Consider the following 18,735-nt stretch of genomic DNA (forward strand, 5'->3'; position numbering starts at 1 on the left):
AGGGGAAAATCTAGCCAAATATTTCTCCAGAGCTCAGTTTTATTCCCCCACACCTCACTTCCCTCAGTCCTTTATTCTCAAGCTGAGGTGTCTGCTGAGAAAAGCCGCTCCACGTCTCCCTGGTCTGCTGCTGGGAGAGGGTGGGGGGGTGCTAGCTTCTTGTCTCCCTGATATGCTGGGGGGAAGCAGCTACTACGGGGTTGCCTCTCCCCGTTTGTAAGTAGGGATCCGATGTAAGTCGGATCCATGTAACCCAGGGACTGCCTGTACTTCCTTTTGTTTGTTTTAAACCTGCTACCTATTAATTTTGTTTAACTGTTAGTTCTTGTATTATGGGCATGAGTAAATAACTAATCACTTTTCACATGGAGTGGGGGAGGGAGAGGGTGAAGAGGTAGGGTTTATAATTCAAGTTAGGATTCTCATGTTTGACATCCCCACCTCCTACAGTGATTACATCAAATACAGGCAGTCCCCGACTTACGCGGATCCGACTTATGTCGGATCCGCAGTTACGAACAGGGCTGCCCCAGAGTACACGGACTGCGGGACCTCGCGGTCCTGCTGCCCGTGTACCCTGGGGCTTTCTCTGCGCCTCCCTGGTCTGCAGACCAGGAAGACGCAGAGCAAAGCCGCGGAGGGGCTCAGGCAGCCGGGCAGCCCCGCTGCCCGAGCCACCGCGCGGGAGGGGGGGGGCTCGGGCAGCGAGGCAGCCCAGGCGCGCCTGGACTGCTCCGCTGCCGGCTTCCCCGCGGCTTTGCAAAGCTGCGGGGGGGCTCGGGCAGCGAGGCAGCCCAGACACCCCGCGGCTGTCCCGCTGCCGGCGTCCTCAGAGGCTTTGCTCCCCGTCTCCCTGGTCTGCTGGTCTCCAGCAGACCAGGGAGACGGGGAGCAAAGCCGCAGAGGACCTAGGCGGTGGGACCGCGGTGCGTCTCGGTCCGCCACCCGTGTCTTCCTGGTCTGCTGGGGTGGGGGTGGGAGGCGCAGCTAGTACGCCCCCTCCCCCCCCAGCAGACCAGGCTTTTCTCCGGACGCCCGTGGCAGAGCAGCTGGGGTGCTGCCGGTTGGTCCCGCAGCGCTGCTTTGGGCGCTACTGGTTCAATCCAGCAATACCGCAGCTGCTCTGGTCCTGATTCAGCTGCTGCTGGTCAGTTTCAGCAGCAGCTGAATCAGGACGCCTGGGGCAGAGCAGATGGGGTGCTGCTGGGTTGGTCCAGTAGCACCGAGGAGCAGTGCTATTGGAGTAACCCAGCAGCACCCCAGCTGCTCTGCCCCAGGCATCCTGATTCAGCCGCTGCTGAAACTGACCAGCGCTGACTACAGGAAGCCCGAGGCAGAGTTGCTCTGCCCCAGGCTTCCTGGAATCAGCTGCTGATCAGTTTCAGCAGCAGCTGACTTGGGGACGTTTGGGGTTCTTAAGTTGATTCTGTATGTAAGTCAGAACTGGCGGTCAGTTTCAGCAGCGGCTGAATCTGGACCCAGTTCCGACTTACATACAGATTCAACTTAAGAACAAACCTACAGTCCCTATCTTGTACGTAACCCGGGGACTGCCTGTATTACAAGACTGAGAAACATTGCAACCATTCTTCCAACTGGGGATATAAGCACCTAGTCAACTACCTGATAAGCAAATGCTTATCGGGTAGTTGAGTAGGAACTTGACCTTGCCTTGCTGCCTCAGAGAGGCGGTGGGGACCATGAGCTGGTACTAGGGGCAGTCTGCTTAAAAGCCACTTCCTTCCCCTCCCCCCCAGCATTGTCTCTGTGGAAATGGCAGGACTGGGTACTGACACAGTCCTGCTCATACCAGTCCCACTGCTGCTCCTCTCCCTTTGCAATGTACATTTCAAAGGGAGGGCACAGTAGGATAGTGAGTGCCCCCATTATAGACTAATCAATGGAAATTCGATCTACTACTTGCTTAGCTGATTAAACAAAATTTAACATTCCTGCTTCCAACTGCAGTAGTCAAAGAAGACCAGTCACCACCAGTGAATTGATTGTTATCCAGAGTCATGCTTTAAAAGGATTTATATGGGAAACAATGACATACTTTTGCATCCCCTTGCAGACTTTTAGGGCCTATTTACGTTGAACTGGTTATGCCTGTAGCATAAAGCATGAATGATCTCTCGAGATTTTCAGTATAAACAGGTTAGGCCAGCAAAATCCAGTTCTACATTACTGCTCTCTTTTAGCTCAACTGGTTTACAACTGGGTAGAAAGTTCCCCTTACAATAGCCCAAGGATAATTTTTTTCAAAGGCACATAAGTGAATTAGACCCCTACTTTTTTCAAAATGAATTTAGGAGCTTAAATCTCACTACAGGTTAATATTTTAACTTGCTACTATGCAGTAACATGGTTTTTATAAAACATGTTATAAAAAGAGAAAAACATTACCTACAGTAACTACTTCCTGGAATAAGTGTTTATAAGGTAGCTCTAGTTAAGGCTGTTCATCATTACAACTGCCTGCATCATCCTAGTTTACAATATGAAACTGAACCATTATTGACTGGACAACAAACCCAGCTTGGCAGCAAAGGACAAGTCATGTTCAGCAAGCTAAGGCTCTAGTGACTGCATTGTTAATTTAATCTAATTAAACCAGCAATGAGGTTTTTTATTTAAATGAAGCTTCCATATAATTTCCTGCCTGCCAAACAAAAACTAAAACAATATAGGGACCTTGCCCCAACATTGGGGTTAGCTTGTTGCTGTTTATTCCAGGATTTGAGTGTAATTCTTCTTGTGCTCACACTACGATGAACAAGCAAGGCCATTCCTGTTGCAATTTTACTTGCTTGAAAGAAGATTCGTCACAATTGTTTACATGTCTATGGTTCCAACACCATTCTAATGCAATTAGACTGAAGGAATGGGCATAGCAGCTGCAGTGTTACAAGTGGTCCTTACAGCACAATCATACAAGGCTCCTGCAATCTCTCAAGTTTTCTCTGCCTTAACCCTGTTCTGTCATAAGTTTGAGCTATTGCGGTGCTGGAGATTATATGTATACATTGCTACTTATAAAAGAAAACTCTTAATTTAAGGATCATTACTTACAAATAAAGGATAGTGTCATACAATCATTTCATCTTAGAAAATTCATGATATTTTAACACGAATTCCATTAAAAATATATAGCACCTGTTTTACTGGGGTTTGCTATGGCAAATAATCCTGCTCCCAGGACTATGCTGGAATAGTTATCTACACGGCATAAAGTTGTTCATGTATGCTCACACAGCAATTCCTCAACTTGCAAAGCAGGATGGGGTCTATGGACCGATTGCATTATCTCAAGATACCACAGTGAATGAGTGTAAATTTCCATCACAATTCTTTGGCACAGGGGAAATTTAGCAAGAGCTAATCCCAGATGCCAGAAGAAAGAACTTTTTCTAATTCTAAATTCTCATTGGGGAAGATTATGCTTTGAAGCATGAGCGTTTGTACATCTTTTATCCTGAAATTACTATGGATGTTTAGTCTCATCTCTTTTGGAATTTTAAGCTTAATAGATCAACCTTCCCCTCACTGTAGCAGCACATTTCACAGATCAATTTTGTTTACAAACATTTCTGCTTATTTCAATATGTACTGCATTGCAATCACACTGAAGTTGCTGACAAGTATCAGAAGGGGGTAGCCTGATTAAGTGGATCTTTATCTGCAAAAGCTTATGCTCCGATAAATCTGTTAGTCTATAAGGTGCCACATGATTTATCCTTTATACTGAATTTCCTCTTATTCTTGAACGAGAATGGCTTCTGTGTAGCCCATGATTGATAAAACCATTTATTTGGTATATACTGCTCACATGTCTCTAACATTTAATCTATTGCAATCCTGACCAGGTCAGAATTAAGTCAGATAGTTTATTATAAACAAGTCTAGTTATTTATTAATAATCAGATGCATTGCCAGCCAAGCTCAAGTAGAGAGGCTGTGCAATGATATAGGAAGTAGGGATGTTATATATCATTTAATTCAACAATCATCTAAGTGCACAACATCTTAGGGGTTACATGATTATTTGACATTTTCTAGTGCGCTCCCAACCCCACTCCTGGGAACCCCCGTGCCACCCTGCACTGCTGCCTCTGTATCAGAGGCAGCAGCACAGGGCAGTAAGCAGAATCCAATCCACAAGAGGAGCAACCCCTCCTCTTGATGGTTAATCGTTTACATGACTACACACCAATATCCCTAATAGGAAGGCACCTCTCCACTTGGGGGAAAAACAGGTGCAATTTCTTGCACTTTAAAAATTTAAGAACATTTAATAAGAAAAAATAGAGAAAGGAAGTGCCTACCTTATATTAAGCTAGTATTCTATACTAGGAGAGCCTCGCTGTGGCCAGTTAGATTTCGTTGATTTACCAATGAATGAGCATCCAAAATAACCCAACTGCCCACCTGCATCTCATATCAAATGCAGAAACCATCAGTGCATGAGACTATGCGAAGCCCAGATCAATATCTTTCAGTGCACATAGCTTATCCTCAGTGAAGATAAGCATACTATTCTCTCCCTCCCCCGTACAGAGAACATTGGGCTCCATTGTCCATTTCCTTTGCACAGCCATGTCTGCTATCTTCTCACCCACAAAATATCCTACAGTATTACATTTTTTGCTATTTAAACATTAAGTGTACATTTGTAAATGTTTCGGCACTTAGCTTTCTACAGGAAAGTTAATTTGTTGACTAAGTTTGGTTTTGCTTTCTCTGTGCTAAACCTTTTTTCCTCTTCTCCCATTTCCTTCCAAAGCTATTATTTTCTCACTGCCTTCTTCCCTTTTTCTCCTATTCTTTCCTAGAGCTAAGTGAAGGAGATATCAACCATGGGCAACCTGCAGCCTACAGACCCCATTCACCCAAGCACCTCGCACGCACTGGGACCCCACATCACCTATTCCTCTCCCTACTTCCCAGCAGTTTTGGAGCACTACATATCTGCTTATAGAGCTCTGTCCTTGCTCCTCCCCCTCCCTCACAGACCTGATTTCTGGTGTTTCAGCTGTTTGCTCAAGCTCTGGGAGGGAGGGGGAAGAGTAGGAACAGAACCAAATCAGGCAATGTGTGGCACTTTGAAAGTGCTGGGAAGGGGAGGAGGAGCAAGGGCGGGGCTCCAGTGCCCCAGTGCATGAGAGGCTTGTGGGGGAGTAGGGCAGATGTGGTCAGCAGGTCACAGGTGGAATCTCAGCAGCCATGGGCAACTGAGATGGAGGGCCACTCATGCAGCCAACTCACTGTTCTTGGTTGTCCATTGCTGCGCTATATCCTTTTCACCACACCGCTTAGCCTCTACCACCCCCACACTTGTCTCCCCTATTTGGCTATGTCCATTCTACTAGCCATCTCATATCTTATCCTGCTCACAGACATTACCTGGCTAGTCTAAAACCAATACTCACCTCTTTCTTCATCCCCACAATAAGTCTGAAAACATTTCCAAAGCGGTTTACTTAACCTAGTGACAATGGTGCTTTACAATTTAATATACACGGTGGTCAACAAAGGAGGGTGCAGTCTACCAGGAAGTAGTCAGCCTACAGGAGTGCTTTTCTCTTGATAAACCATACTAAGTACAAAGTGTTATAGCAGGCGTTTATCACCCCGTGATATCACAAGCAATGTGCATGTTGTAAAATGTTCAGTCCATAATAAACTTGACAGAATTGATCCCGTTTTATAACTTAACTCTGAGAATGAAATCTACTTCTGTTATCACAGAACAGTAATCCCAAGCCCCCTTTTAACTTTCATAGTTTGGTGGTCTCAGCTGTTTTTGTTCATAAAATACTCTCTCATATATATATATTATAGAATTCCCTATTTTCTATAAGGCTGTAGACAAGATACAATTCTGTATGAATCTTGAAACATGACTATGGCATAGCACAAAACTCAGTAATTAGTAGTAACCAGACTGCGGGCATACAGAGGCTGAGATCTAGATATTCCAAGCTTAAAGAAAGAACAGACTTCTTGTTTAATTGTTTGTTTGTTTTTTATTTGGGAAAAGTGCTTACAAAAGGCAGCTGCAGAACAATACATCATAGACCTCAGCAACAACTTCTTATTCCATTTTAAAAGTGAAAGGAGAGGCTGTCTCAAGGCAAGAGCAGCAGCAGAACAAATCATGGGGCATCCATGAATCATTAAAAAGCAGCAATAATTTAACGCAAAGTTAAGATTCCTGCATTGGACCTTTGGTGGCAAAATATGAGCTTTTCTCAGTGGAATTGTATCCTGCTATTGCATGACTGCTAGTTCTTCTCTAGGTAACCCAGTAACTTACAACAAGTTGTGCAGCTCTTCTAGGCAACCTGCATAACTCAGATGAGATATGAGCCATCAGTGCCTTGAACCCAGTACTATAGTGATTTCCTGGATAAGCTCATGGCTTGAGTGATTATCAATGATATAAAACTATGTGAGCAATGCACGTAAGGGATTCCAACTTGATGTTCTACTGGATAACAATATGGTGAAAGCCCTCTTCTGTCTAACCAGATTCCTACTTTTAGCCAGTCCCTATAATATACATTAGAGAGAGCTGGTGTATTAAGGAGTGCTAAATTATCTCTGATGGTTAAGACCATTGTCACAGACAGGGCTGAGACCACTAAACTAGTTTCATGTCCAACTGGAAGCTACAATTCATACACCAAAAGGGGAGGAGAGGTGCGTTTTTTTAAAACATACAAAAATCTCCCAGCCCTTGAGATCCAACTCTGCGTTTATTTGTTTATACACATAGAAAGTTCTCCTTTCACGTACAAACACATTTTCCTTTCATGCTAAACACAGTAAAAACCTGGAACATTCGCACCTGGTTCTGGTAACACAGTAGTAATAGTAATGTGCAAGTAAACAAGAGACCAAAACCACAAATGAAGATGTGTACATGAGGGGGTTGGAACAGAGCTGAAGCCAGCAAGAAGTACGTGTGTCTGGCCTGAAACTGGAAGTATTGATTTGAAGTCCACAGCAGAAAAAGGCCTCTGGCTAATTCATATCCCCCACTGCATGGCCACTGCTCTCATTTTTGTATCTGGGCTCTTCAAGATGAGTGTGAAAGTCCTGTAAACATTTTAACCCTGGAACTGGGTGAATCCTGTCAGGAACACAGATGAAGCAACAAACCTAAGCTAACTGTTTGACAGTTAATTCATTTTACAAAAACTAACGTTTTAAAGATTTCTTGTTATTTGTTTAAACAGAGAAAAACAAACACTCCTGGGGCAAGGGGAGGAGACAGACCCTGGGTAAAAGTTATTACAACAGCACCTGGAATTGATAGGCCTGCCTAGGAGAAACACAGGCACTGCCACAACACCACAGGAAAGAGCTACTGCCTGATGCTGAGCAGACAGTCCAAACTCCACTGACAGGTGCTATAGATCCAAGTCATAGTAATCTTCCAACTCGTCGTGAAACAAGTCCCACTCGTCCTCGGAGTCTGTCAACTCATCATCACCGCCTGCTGCCAAAAGCATGAGCAACATCTCGCCGAGCTCAAAGGTCACCACCTCATCTTCGTCGTTCTCAAAGGGATCGCTGCTCTCCCTCTCCTCAATGAATTCCCAGAACCGATTCCTTCGCTGGGCCTGCAAAAGGAACCCAGTTATTGCTCTGACCGTGAGAGTTACATGATACACATGCTCCTAGGGCTTACAATGCTCAGCTCCCAAGTGTAGAACATGCAGTTAGTCATGCTTCATAATGGGATCTGCATTTACTCCTGCTATATCTGACCACCAACATTTCTGCCTCAGGATATACGTGACATTCAGAAATAGGATTTAAATGACTTCTCTCTCCCAGTCTGCCCTCCATCACTTCCAGTCTTTGGACCACTCTCCCCCCCTTCAATCCTCTAGGTATGATTTATTACATCAGCAAATCTGAGGGACTCAGACCTTTTCCTTCCCTCTTCCAAAAAGTCCACCACCCTTTTTTTAGAAAGCAAAAGCAGTGAGACTCACCCGATATCTACTTGATGTTCCCACTTTCTGTCTCTGTGGCTCCTCTCGGCGACCATCAGGATATGCATGTTTGTAAAAACAGTTCCCTCCAAATGGACAGCTCCCACGGCCTTCATCAAAATACCTGCATGGCTTGTTGCTGGAAAGGAAAATATCGCAACCCTTACTCACAGCAGAGCCAGTCAGAATTCAGTATTGCATTTGCTTATCGTCCGGGGGGGTCTCTTTAAATATGCACCATTTTCTGCTGATGTCATTTTATCAATAAAATACATACACAGCAATGAGTATGTGCATACCCAACAGATGTGCGTGTGGGTAGATGCATGCATAGGGAAGCTGATGACTCACAGTGCACAAGTCTACTCCCTTATGGCTGTATCAATCATGTACTGAGTAGGTAAGGAAAAAGCTTGTGAGGTCAATAAGTACATAGGAAAGCTAGGTGACGGTGTGGATGCATGCATCTCTGGGTGAATAAGTAAGGATGCACTTCACATGTGAGGGGGGGAAGGGTGGAAAAGAGGTATGAGAGGGCTTTAGATAACACCCTTGTTCTCCAGGTGTGCCCTTATCTCTGCAGTCTTAATTTGACAAAAGGCTGCAGTGCTCGTACCTCATTGCCTCCTTGTATTTCTGAATGAGTTTCTGCTTCTCTTCCTTCTCCTCCACCCAGTACTCACTTGGAATGACAAAGTTAGATGTGATCCGACATTCTGGGCAGGACCTGGGGAACGAAGAAACTGCACTGCAAAATTCCACATTATAGGGGGCGTTCTGTCCTATTATAAAATATACCATGGTATAAATCCCATCTTTAAACTCACTGCCAGGACTTTGTATTTCTTTTTCAGTCTATGTTTTCTTTTGCACAAGAAGACACCCTTAACTTTTCCTTTTCTTTCAGAACTCAACTCACCAGCTGATCATTTTGTCTCCACAGAACTTGGAAAAAAAAACATTTCACACAGACTCCTTTTTCTTTAGATTTAGATCAATTTATTTCTTGTAGTTTTGTTTGATGCGTTTCTTTAGAACGCCTTAAAGAGGGTTTGGGTCATTGCTGGCTAATGAATTAGGGCAGTGAAAAGTTAAGAAACATACATTCAGAACTGGTTCATCTGTTTCACCATCCAATCTGGGTGCCTAAAACCTTTAAATGGCAAAACATGACTTTCATCCAAATACGCAGATTTTGCAAACTAATCTAGATCAGGTGTAAACACAAACTACTACCCCAGATTACTTCAGTTCTGGATTAATGTTAGTTAGGATGCATTAAATGCAGTCTTTGTGGGAGGACTTCTTTGCAAGTTGTCACAAGATACTAAATTCTTTCCAAGTAACAAAGCACAATCAAGATGGGGAAGTGCCTCACTTTATAATCTTGCTCTCAAATTGTTTAGCGCTCCTCCACTTGCGGATGCACTTGAGACAGTAAGTATGGTTGCAGTTGGACAAGATCCCAAAGCGGCGTTCACTGGGGTTAGCTTTTTCATATACCACCTCCATGCAGATCCCACACACCATATCTTTACTACGCTGGACAGCAAATGAGAGCTCCATGTCCTTCTCATGAGCCTCAATGCAAGACTGAAGGGGAGAAAAAAAGAAAAAAAAACGGCTTGTAATCTTGTGCACTATTTAATAAGTTTTAACTCACTTGTTTAATCTTAAATTTATTCTCCACTGCAAAGGACATGAACCATAGGAAGTTCTGTTTTTCAGATAAAAGGAGACAACAGTCAACTTCAAGTTCAGGCCCTTTCCCAAGAATCCAAGCAAAAATAGCTGAACTACAGTTTCACGGAAAGTGACCTAAGTTACCCACACTTGAGTGTCTGAAAAGAGAATCAGTACAATTATACAGACTTCATCTTCAATGCAGACAGAGTCCAGCTTCTTTTAAACAAGGCTGCTTTGAAAACAGTCACTTTGCAATGTGAACCTTGTTAATGGATTGACTTGCATGAAATCAACTTCAGAAGAAAAGGAATGGATAATAAGTGATCATACAAGGCAAGGGAGTGACTTGAACCTACACAAGCCACTTGTATGCTTACTTTTATGTGTTGGGATCTCTGGGCAGCATCAACTGGATGTAGGACCTGCAAGCCACACATATCACACACATCCCCATGGATATACACGCAGTTCTCTCCATAACGACATTCTCCTACGGCAGCGTAGGGGCACAGTTGCTTCTTCATCTCCACGTTTGCTTGCTGTTTCTCATACTCTTCCTCAATTACCATTCCCTGCAAGGGCGTTTCAATGCAGGAAGGGGCTGCTGCAGGGGGAAGTTAGAGACAGTAAACATGTTAAATTTGAGTGCTAGGGTTTTTGCTATGAAGGCTTTTCAGCTATAAAAACTTTGGATAAACCAACTCAGTTTATCCAGACCACATAACAAAAAATGCACAAAGTGTTTGTTAAAAAAATATTCCTCAAAACCTTGCCCTGATGCTTAGCAATTTTGTCACCCCTAGAAAGAAATGAGGAAGTAATTTCAACTCTGATTCTCTCAGCTTTCAGTATAAGCAAGGCAAGGCAATCAGTGCATTAGCAGTGAGAGTGAAACTTAGCCAACAGGACAACTATCAATACTAAGAAAACTGATCAATTCTGAAAATAGGTAAATACCCTTGTGGTTCAAACATGTTTGGTTCAAGTATGAACTAGATACAAGCATATTGAAAGTAGGTTAAAAACCTTACCCGCTGTGTTTTTTGAACCAGAGTTTAAGCTGGATTTACACCAGTTGAAACAAGCTTCAGTACATGGTGGTTAACTCTTGTGTTTCAAACACTAAAACTGGTGTTTTATCCCTATACACTCAATGCTTAGGTCCTGCAAAAGAGGAAGGATACTTACCAGGAGGACTAACTTGGAGTTCTAAAAATACTGCTTCAGCAGATTCTTATGCTCATGAGTCCTGTTACTTAGCATGTTATTGCACAGGCTATAGTTCTTAAGCAGTTAGTTCCTGGGGTAGTTTTCACCACAGGAAATGTTCTAGAACAGGAGATACAAGAACCCTGCCCAAATTTCTTACTACTTCTCTGGTAAATATCTCAAATCCCCCTTCTGAAATGTAAGGGGGAAATAATGAGCATGGATTTGTTGAGATCATACCTGCAAATAATTCTGATCACAGATAAGTAATCTTTGTTTCCTCTTCATAAATTGCCTCAGCTGTTCTTCACTCTGGGAAGAAGAACTAGAAGTATTAGTCCCCCAGGAACTAGCTGAAACAGTGATTAAAGGACTGAAGGACTTCTGTTCTTTAACAGCCATGTGATTATCCTGGTCATCAAGAGAGCAACACTGAGTAAGTTTGTGAATTTAAGTTAAAGAAAATGCTCTGTAAGTTCCTAGATATTTGCACAGACAGTGCTAAAATTAAACTGGAAGTGTGGAAGCAACCCTAGCAAAAGGAGCCCCAAGAGCTTTTGATTAGCAGGATCTCTGCCTGGTCATAAACTGAGCTGAAAACCTTACACACTTGTCTACTTTTTCTAGGCTGAGATGGATTCTTCTTGGGATTTCTTCCTGTATGTCAAGAACACACAGGATAATTTGTGAAAAGGTATACCAATTTCCTTTTATTATCCATATTATAGAGAAACCTAACCAATCCAATCATGAGACAAGATAATTGTGCAGTTTTAAATGACGATAACACTAAAGTTTAATGTTCAATATGGATAAAGAGGATGAGCAAGAACATCTTGCACTTTACTTATCTTAATGTTGATCAGAAATGCAAGTAATGAAAACAGTCAACTATAAGTTCAAATGGATCTTCTGCTGGCCTACTAAGCAGCAGGTTCAAATAAACCTTTAAGAATAGTCTTCTTTTTTCACTTAATAGATGCTGAAAGGCTTACTTTAACCCTGGAGAAAGATAATCCAAGATTTGATATAGGAAAGAGAAACAATCCAATATAAAATGAAAAGGATAAGATCCCGAGGCTCGTTCCTTTAAGGAACAAGAAACATTTCCACCTTAGGATATAAGGTTTCCAAGGAAAGGTTTACAAATGTGATTTGCTGGGTTTCTTCCAAGAGCAGTCTTCATCTAATGAACTCCAAGATGTGAAATGCCAGAAGAAGGAATTATGGATCTGGGTGCACGTTCAATCCTTCCTTGTGAGATAACAGGTCTGGAAAAGAAGATAAGAATCACCTGTTGCTCCTCTGCCAGGAGACCACTTGGAACCAGAACTACTTTATAAACTGGGACTACAAGAACTGTGTGTTGCCTCTTGTATCTCTTCTACAAGAGCCAGTGGCAGAGAAGGAAAAATATAAGGTCTCTACCGCCATGGAGCAGAAAAGTATGGGGCATGTCCTTTTGTTCACATTGTCAGGCATTTGGTATTCTCTGCAGAAACCAGTAAGTATTTCTGGATGTCCCCCACTTCAAGATAATTGAACCACAAATGACTTAAATTAAAGATCAGTCATATTGATCCTTGCACAGTGTGTCTGCTATGGACTCAATTTGCTAATCCCAAAGAATTGCTTCTCATCTGAAATAACAAGCTGTCTAGTTGCTCTCCTTCTTCAATCCTCTATGCATCATGATACTATATTGGGATGAAGGGACCTCTAATGGGGTTTCTGGTGGCCAGAGCATGTGCAACTCCACTGGCTGAGCAAAGTAAGAAAAATTTGGGTCGGCTGGCTGTTGTGTGACCCTGCAAACTATTTTTTCCATCTGCATCAAGGGAAGAAAGCAGATTTCAAAATGTTTACAATGGAGAAATGGAGTAGATCACGGACTGTGAAATCCCCCCCATTACTGCTTGGCTGTTTTTCTTAGTCTGGCCTCCCAGCGCGGTTTGCCTCACTGATTAGGAAACTCTGGATTTTAGGAATACGCTGAGTGCTGAAAGCAAGCTTGAACCCCAAGAGTATTTCCTGTGCATTTGCTACAGCAAACGTATCTGAAGCATACAGTGCAAAGACCAAGGACTAATATTGAAGAAAGGCATTGTTGTTTTTCATATGAATAATTTTCTAGGAAAACTTCAATCTGAACTTTTCAGAAACAACCTGGAAGCTGCGGTACAGATCTCTTTTTAAAGTCACTATCAAAATATCACATGTATCAGGTATCTGGGGTGGATAAACATTGATTTTTTTTTTCAAATCTTTTTTATTTAAATACGATTTTTAAGATACAAAATTACTCATTTAAAAGTATCAGTTACAATTAAATCTCATCACAAACATGCTACTCCTACACTTACAGTCTCATAAAAATGAATTAATGGCTCTAGTCTATCCAGCCTAACTACCAGTTCTTGCTTCTTGAAAGTTCCGGGCTTTCAATTTCTGTTTCTCAGCAGCTTAAAAAACAACATGTGCAAATAAAGACAAGCGGAACAGGATTGGTTTTGTTCTATGCTTATGTATTAGTGGACCATGACCAACCATGCCAGAGAAGTTAGTTAAGACATTGTCTTACGACTTTCCCCACATACTTTTGCCACAGAAAATCTGTCATGGAATCTGGGCATAAAAGACCCCCTATCAGGTAATATTTTGAAAACATTTGTTCCCCAAGTAAAAAAGAAAAATGTGTTAAGTATAAGCAGTGCAAGATGACGACGCAGGGTCTAGTTGCAAGACTGAAACATCATAAGCAAAACTGCTTATTGGGAGAAAATTATGTGGATGAAGCTGTGGATATGGCTGAGTGGATCAAATGGTTAGTACCTTAATTCAAAAAAACAATGAGGAGTCCTGTGGCACCTTAAAAACTAACAGATTTATTTGAGCATAAGTTTTTGTGGGTAAAAACCATTGCGTCATTTTTCAAGACTCTGTCTTTTAGTGCAAGTGTGATTTGACAAGTAAATTCCCAAGCTGTTTACGGTGTTGGATGCTGCTAGAAAAAAGTTTAGTTTAGCTAATTCCTTATGGCTTGTTTAATTAGTTAACTTGGTTTAGAATCTATCACTCAAGTATACAATACAGAAAGCTGCATTAAGAGAAATCTGGAGTTGCCAGTTGCCACTGTCATTTTCTTATTTTATATTACCTAATACACGCCCCTTATTTTGGAACACCATAACCACAGGCCATAATGGTAATGCCATAAGTCTATTCCCTATTTTACTTCAGCATAATTCAGCTTTTCAACAGAATCCCATTCTATACTTTTTTTTTGTTTGAGAAAACAAAGCCAACCACACACAAGTGCCAGCGAGTTACAAGGGGCTTACTCCAAAATTAAACACACTTTAAGCCATCAGTCAGTCTTAGCTTTTTTGGTAACTTGGTTTAAATCAATCCACTCTGTGAACAGTGCACACATCACTCTCATAAGCAGCTTCCTGACATTCCCAAGTAATAGCTTTCATTTCTCCTGTCTAGTAGCAATATTCCAAGAAAGGCAGGAGCTTGGACTAAAGATGCAAATCGTAGTTTTGCCACAACAGTACGAGTCACAACAATTTTCATTAAAAAAACAAAAACCACCACCACAACTGCCTTGGCTCTTATCCATTTGACCTAGTGTCTTTGAATTATTGTCCAAAAGTGCTGATCTTACAGTCTTGAAAGATATGATCTTCTTGTCCAAATACTGGCTGTCACAACCACTTGAGAACCTGGACTCAGGCAAGTCCTTGGGGCCCTGAAAAAGCTCATCAGGATCTTTGCTATCAAATGAATGGCTAGCTGCAATATAAGCTTGTCTGTAGGTTCCATATGTCACACTAATGCAGTACTGTACTATTTACTTCCTTAGATTCCCAGGACTAGATTTTTAATGCTCACTACCAACCTTTAAAGCTATCGTGGCACCTAAAAATGTAGATATTCTTTGAAAAAAAATCCCACTAGATGTTTAGCTGCATGCTTATGTGCCTGGCACTGTTAGAAATCTGCCAACATAAAGGGTTTTTTCCCATTTTCCTGAAATGCACATACAAAATGTTCCCAAGAATCAAGTGTTAGTGGTGCATTGTAATACGTTCCCGCTATCATTCAACAGGAAGAAGCTGAGATATGTTCAATGAGGAACATGAAAGGAATCTCTCTAGTCATGGGTTCCTCTTCCCTTCCAATTCAAAATGTCATTTTGATACATAGGTATTCTAGAGAAATCTCCCTTGGTCTTAGTGTATTCCTCTCTTGTCCCCTCAGTACAGGTCAGAACCCTGTGATTGATAAGCACTTTCATAAATTAAAATAAATACCCCAAACAAGTCCAAGGAATAAAAGGGGTTTGCTTGTTTTTTTAAATAAAAGGATATGGAACGAGACTAGGAGAAAATGAAAAGTTATTAATGTATGACTAGGAGAGGCCTCTGCTATTGCAGACAACCCCCTCATATAGTTCCATTCAGAAACATACCAACCTCCATCTTAAAACTAGTCAGATTGTTAGTCCCCATTGTTAGCTCCATACTGAAGGTTATTCTAGATCATCACTCCTCAGATGATTAAAAACCACATTCTAACTTCTTGCTTGAATTTATGAGCACATCATACCCATTTGTTCCTGTGTCAACATTATCCTTGAGCTTAAATAGCTCTTCTGTTTAACTATTCCATTCCCTGCAATGTATTTACAGAGCAATCCTAACTCCTCTCAGCCTTCATTCGGGTAGGCTAACCAAGTCATGCTCTTTTGGTCTTCTCTCATACATTCAGTTCTCTGTTCCTCTGATCATCCCGTAGCCCTCTTCTGCTCCTGTTCCAATTTGATTTTTTTTTTTTTTTTTTTTTTTTTTTTTAAAGGGTGATCAAATTTGTACCATGACGTTAATACTTCACATCTCTACTGGAAATACCTTGCCTGATACATCATATGATTGCATGTGCCTTTTCCATCACCATATTCCACTGACTATCCTGTGACTGACCAATATTGTCAGGTCTCTTAAGAAGCTAAGACCAGCCATACTGGGTCAGACCAATTTCACCAGCAGAAGTTTTTTCAATTGTGACCCTTTCCTGCAGTGAAAACAGAACAGTATACTGTCTCCGTAAATAAAAAGCACTGCAAAGGAGAACAGATGGATCTTTATTCCTGTGGACCTACTAGAACATCCAAGCTATATAGACCAAATGATTATTTAAATCACCAATTCTGATACCTCCAGGACAGAATTCACCCTGTAAAATGATTGCCTTAAAATTAAACAGCACCAAAAGCTGCCCTTTCCCTGTAGTCTTAAATGTGGAATTATTCCCTGTTCATGCTAAGGATGTAAAAGACTAGTCGACTATCCAATAAGGATTTGCTTATCGCATAGTATTTTGACTAGTCAATATCAAAGGGGCAGTCCCTTTTCAAAGGGGCAGCCACTGGCATGTACAGCAAAGGCTCCATGTGCTGTCCCTCATGCACAGGCAACAACCCCACAGCTACCAGCCAAGCTGCAGGAGTGGTGTCCACAGGCAAGGACAGCTGTGCAGTGGCTGCTCCTTTAAAATGCTGCCTGTGCACCAGCTGACCTTAGGTTCCAGGGAAGTCCCCCGCTGACCCCGGGCTCCATGGCTTTGAAATGCACAAGAGTCCCCACTGGGGACTCTTGTGCATTTCAAAACAGGCACCCACGTGCAGCCTGGAGTCAGTGGGACTTACTGCTGGCCCAGGGCTATATGTGGAGTTCCACATTCCTCCTTTGAACTCCTCCATTTCAAAGGAGGAATGTGGAAGTGCCTATCGACTAGTCAATGGAAATCCATTCACTAGTCAATTAACTGCATTTTAACATCCTTAGTTCATGTTAGCAGAAGAAGTAGAGGGTGTACTCACTATGCAGATATAAAAGCAAGAGTAGAATGGGTCTTAGAATCTTAGAATCATAATGACTCAACCCCAAAGTTCCCTCCACTCTAGCCATGATTGTGCAGTGTACCACAGCTATTCATGCTCCACCATCTTATCTGGAGTTTGTATCACTCAGATTCACAGATGCTGTATTATCAGGCAGCAAAACCTCTTCTAAATAAGCATTTTCAGACTGCTTGTTTCCTCCCGGCACTGGGAATAAAGGCAACACAAGGATTCTCTAAAGCAGACCAAACAACAGATGTACTGATATATTTTGGTAACAAGAGGGGCACCCTCTTTCTTGGACTCTGATTTCTTGCCATCATCATGTCACACAAAGTCAATTATAGAAAGATAAACACTAGAAAGAAAAGAACCTAATATGGTTTCAGCTAAAAATTGTACATGTGCAACACATGTGCACACCTTCTCTAATAGGAAAGAGAGGTAAGATCCTGCAGCCTACTTAGGCTAGGGGAAAAAGTGGAACTGAGGAACTACAGGGTGAGTCCTTCTTTATGTAGTTATACAACAGTGAGGGGCACAAGGCAGCTAGCGGGCCAAATCCGGTCTGCAGCCACCTCGCCAGCACACTTACTACAGAGCAGCTGCAGAGGCTTTAAACAGCAGGCTGCTAATTGCTATGTAGTCTGGGCAGGGAGGAGAAAGATCCCACGCCCCCTCCACATAAGCATGGCCCTTGATCACTTAGGGTATGTCCACACTACCCTCCTAATTCAAACTAGGAGAGTAATGTAGGCATACCGCATTTGCAAATGAAGCCCAGGATTTGAATTTCCCGGGCTTCATTTGCATAAGCGGGGAGCCGCCATTTTTAAAACCCCGCTGATTCGAACCCCGTGCAGCGCGGCTACACGGGGCACGAACTAGGTAGTTTGAACTAGGCTTCCTAGTTCGAACTACCGTTACTCCTCATTTCACGAGGAGTAACGGTAGTTCGAACTAGGAAGCCTAGTTCGAACTACCTAGTTCGTGCCCCGTGTAGCCACGCTGCACGGGGTTCGAACCCGTGGGGTTTTAAAAATGGCGGCTCCCCGCTTATGCAAATGAAGCCTGGGAAATTCAAATCCCGGGCTTCATTTGCAAGTGCGGTATGCCTACATTACCCAGCTAGTTCGAACTAGCGGGGTAGTGTAGACATACCCTTACTAAAATCTTGGAGTGCCCCCCCCCCCCATTAAAAATTATTGCCCAACCCTGTTCTAGAGCATCTGATCAGTACCACAAGTACTCCACTGCCCCCAGTAACTGCTGCTGAATCATTGTACTGCCCACACAAGAGCATGAAAGTCAATTTAAGAATAGGGGGATCAATTAAAAGCAATTCACAAAGAATATATTCCACTTTAAAAACACAAGCATTCACATTCGTCGCATGTCTTAAGATGACAAAACACTGAACAAGTAGTTTGCAAACTGCATATAATTTGTGAACCCACCAAAAAAAAAAAAAAAAAAAGTTGTTAGCCCATGATGTGCTTACCACGTCCACAATATGGTTGCCCAGGGACAAATTCTACAGCATTCACCCAGTCTTCAGCACCTGCTCCTGTAGCTGCCAGATCTGTATCTTCAACTTCAGTCTCACCAGTGCTTGTTTCAAGTGCTTCAGGGAGAGATGGGAGGTCTGAAGATGCTGAGGGATAACTTTTTGCAGCTGGATTCACAGTAGTCACTTCTTCCCGCTTCAATGGCTTGGTATGTTCATATCTAACAAATTAAATGCAGCATGTGAGCTCAGTAAGAAGTTACCCGTAAGTCAACCATACAATAGTATTGTACAAAGGACTGATATGGAAGCTGGAGTTACTGAGGCAGAATAACAGAGGTGCCCTAGATATCCTAGAGCTAGATTAGAGAAGTGACTTTTTATGCCAACAGAAATATTTTACTTAACCTACCAGCACT

At 42.4% G+C, this 18,735-nt stretch overlaps 1 protein-coding gene across 4 annotated transcripts in view; it reads right to left on the reverse strand.

The window, feature by feature from the left end:
• Positions 1 to 6,739: 6,739 nt before the first annotated feature.
• MKRN1 (makorin ring finger protein 1) overlaps positions 6,740 to 18,735 on the reverse strand; it is a 33,394-nt gene continuing 21,398 nt past the window's right edge. Inside the window, exons 3-8 of one of the 4 annotated variants that reach the window (XM_075939746.2) lie at positions 18,311 to 18,537; positions 10,070 to 10,293; positions 9,385 to 9,599; positions 8,623 to 8,733; positions 8,007 to 8,145; positions 6,740 to 7,628 (exon numbers count right to left, since the gene is read on the reverse strand). In XM_075939746.2, coding sequence (XP_075795861.1) covers positions 7,416 to 7,628; positions 8,007 to 8,145; positions 8,623 to 8,733; positions 9,385 to 9,599; positions 10,070 to 10,293; positions 18,311 to 18,537 — 1,129 coding nt within the window. In that variant the 3' untranslated portion in view covers positions 6,740 to 7,415. Of the gene's footprint in view, positions 7,629 to 8,006; positions 8,146 to 8,622; positions 8,734 to 9,384; positions 9,600 to 10,069; positions 10,297 to 18,310; positions 18,538 to 18,735 lie in introns of all 4 variants that reach the window. The other 3 variants (XM_075939750.2, XM_075939742.2, XM_075939749.2) reach the window with 3 other exon arrangements.

The sequence above is a fragment of the Pelodiscus sinensis genome, chromosome 1 (genome assembly GCF_052426305.1).
Source record: "Pelodiscus sinensis isolate ZL-2025 chromosome 1, ASM5242630v1, whole genome shotgun sequence".
NCBI classification, from domain to species: domain Eukaryota; kingdom Metazoa; phylum Chordata; order Testudines; family Trionychidae; genus Pelodiscus; species Pelodiscus sinensis.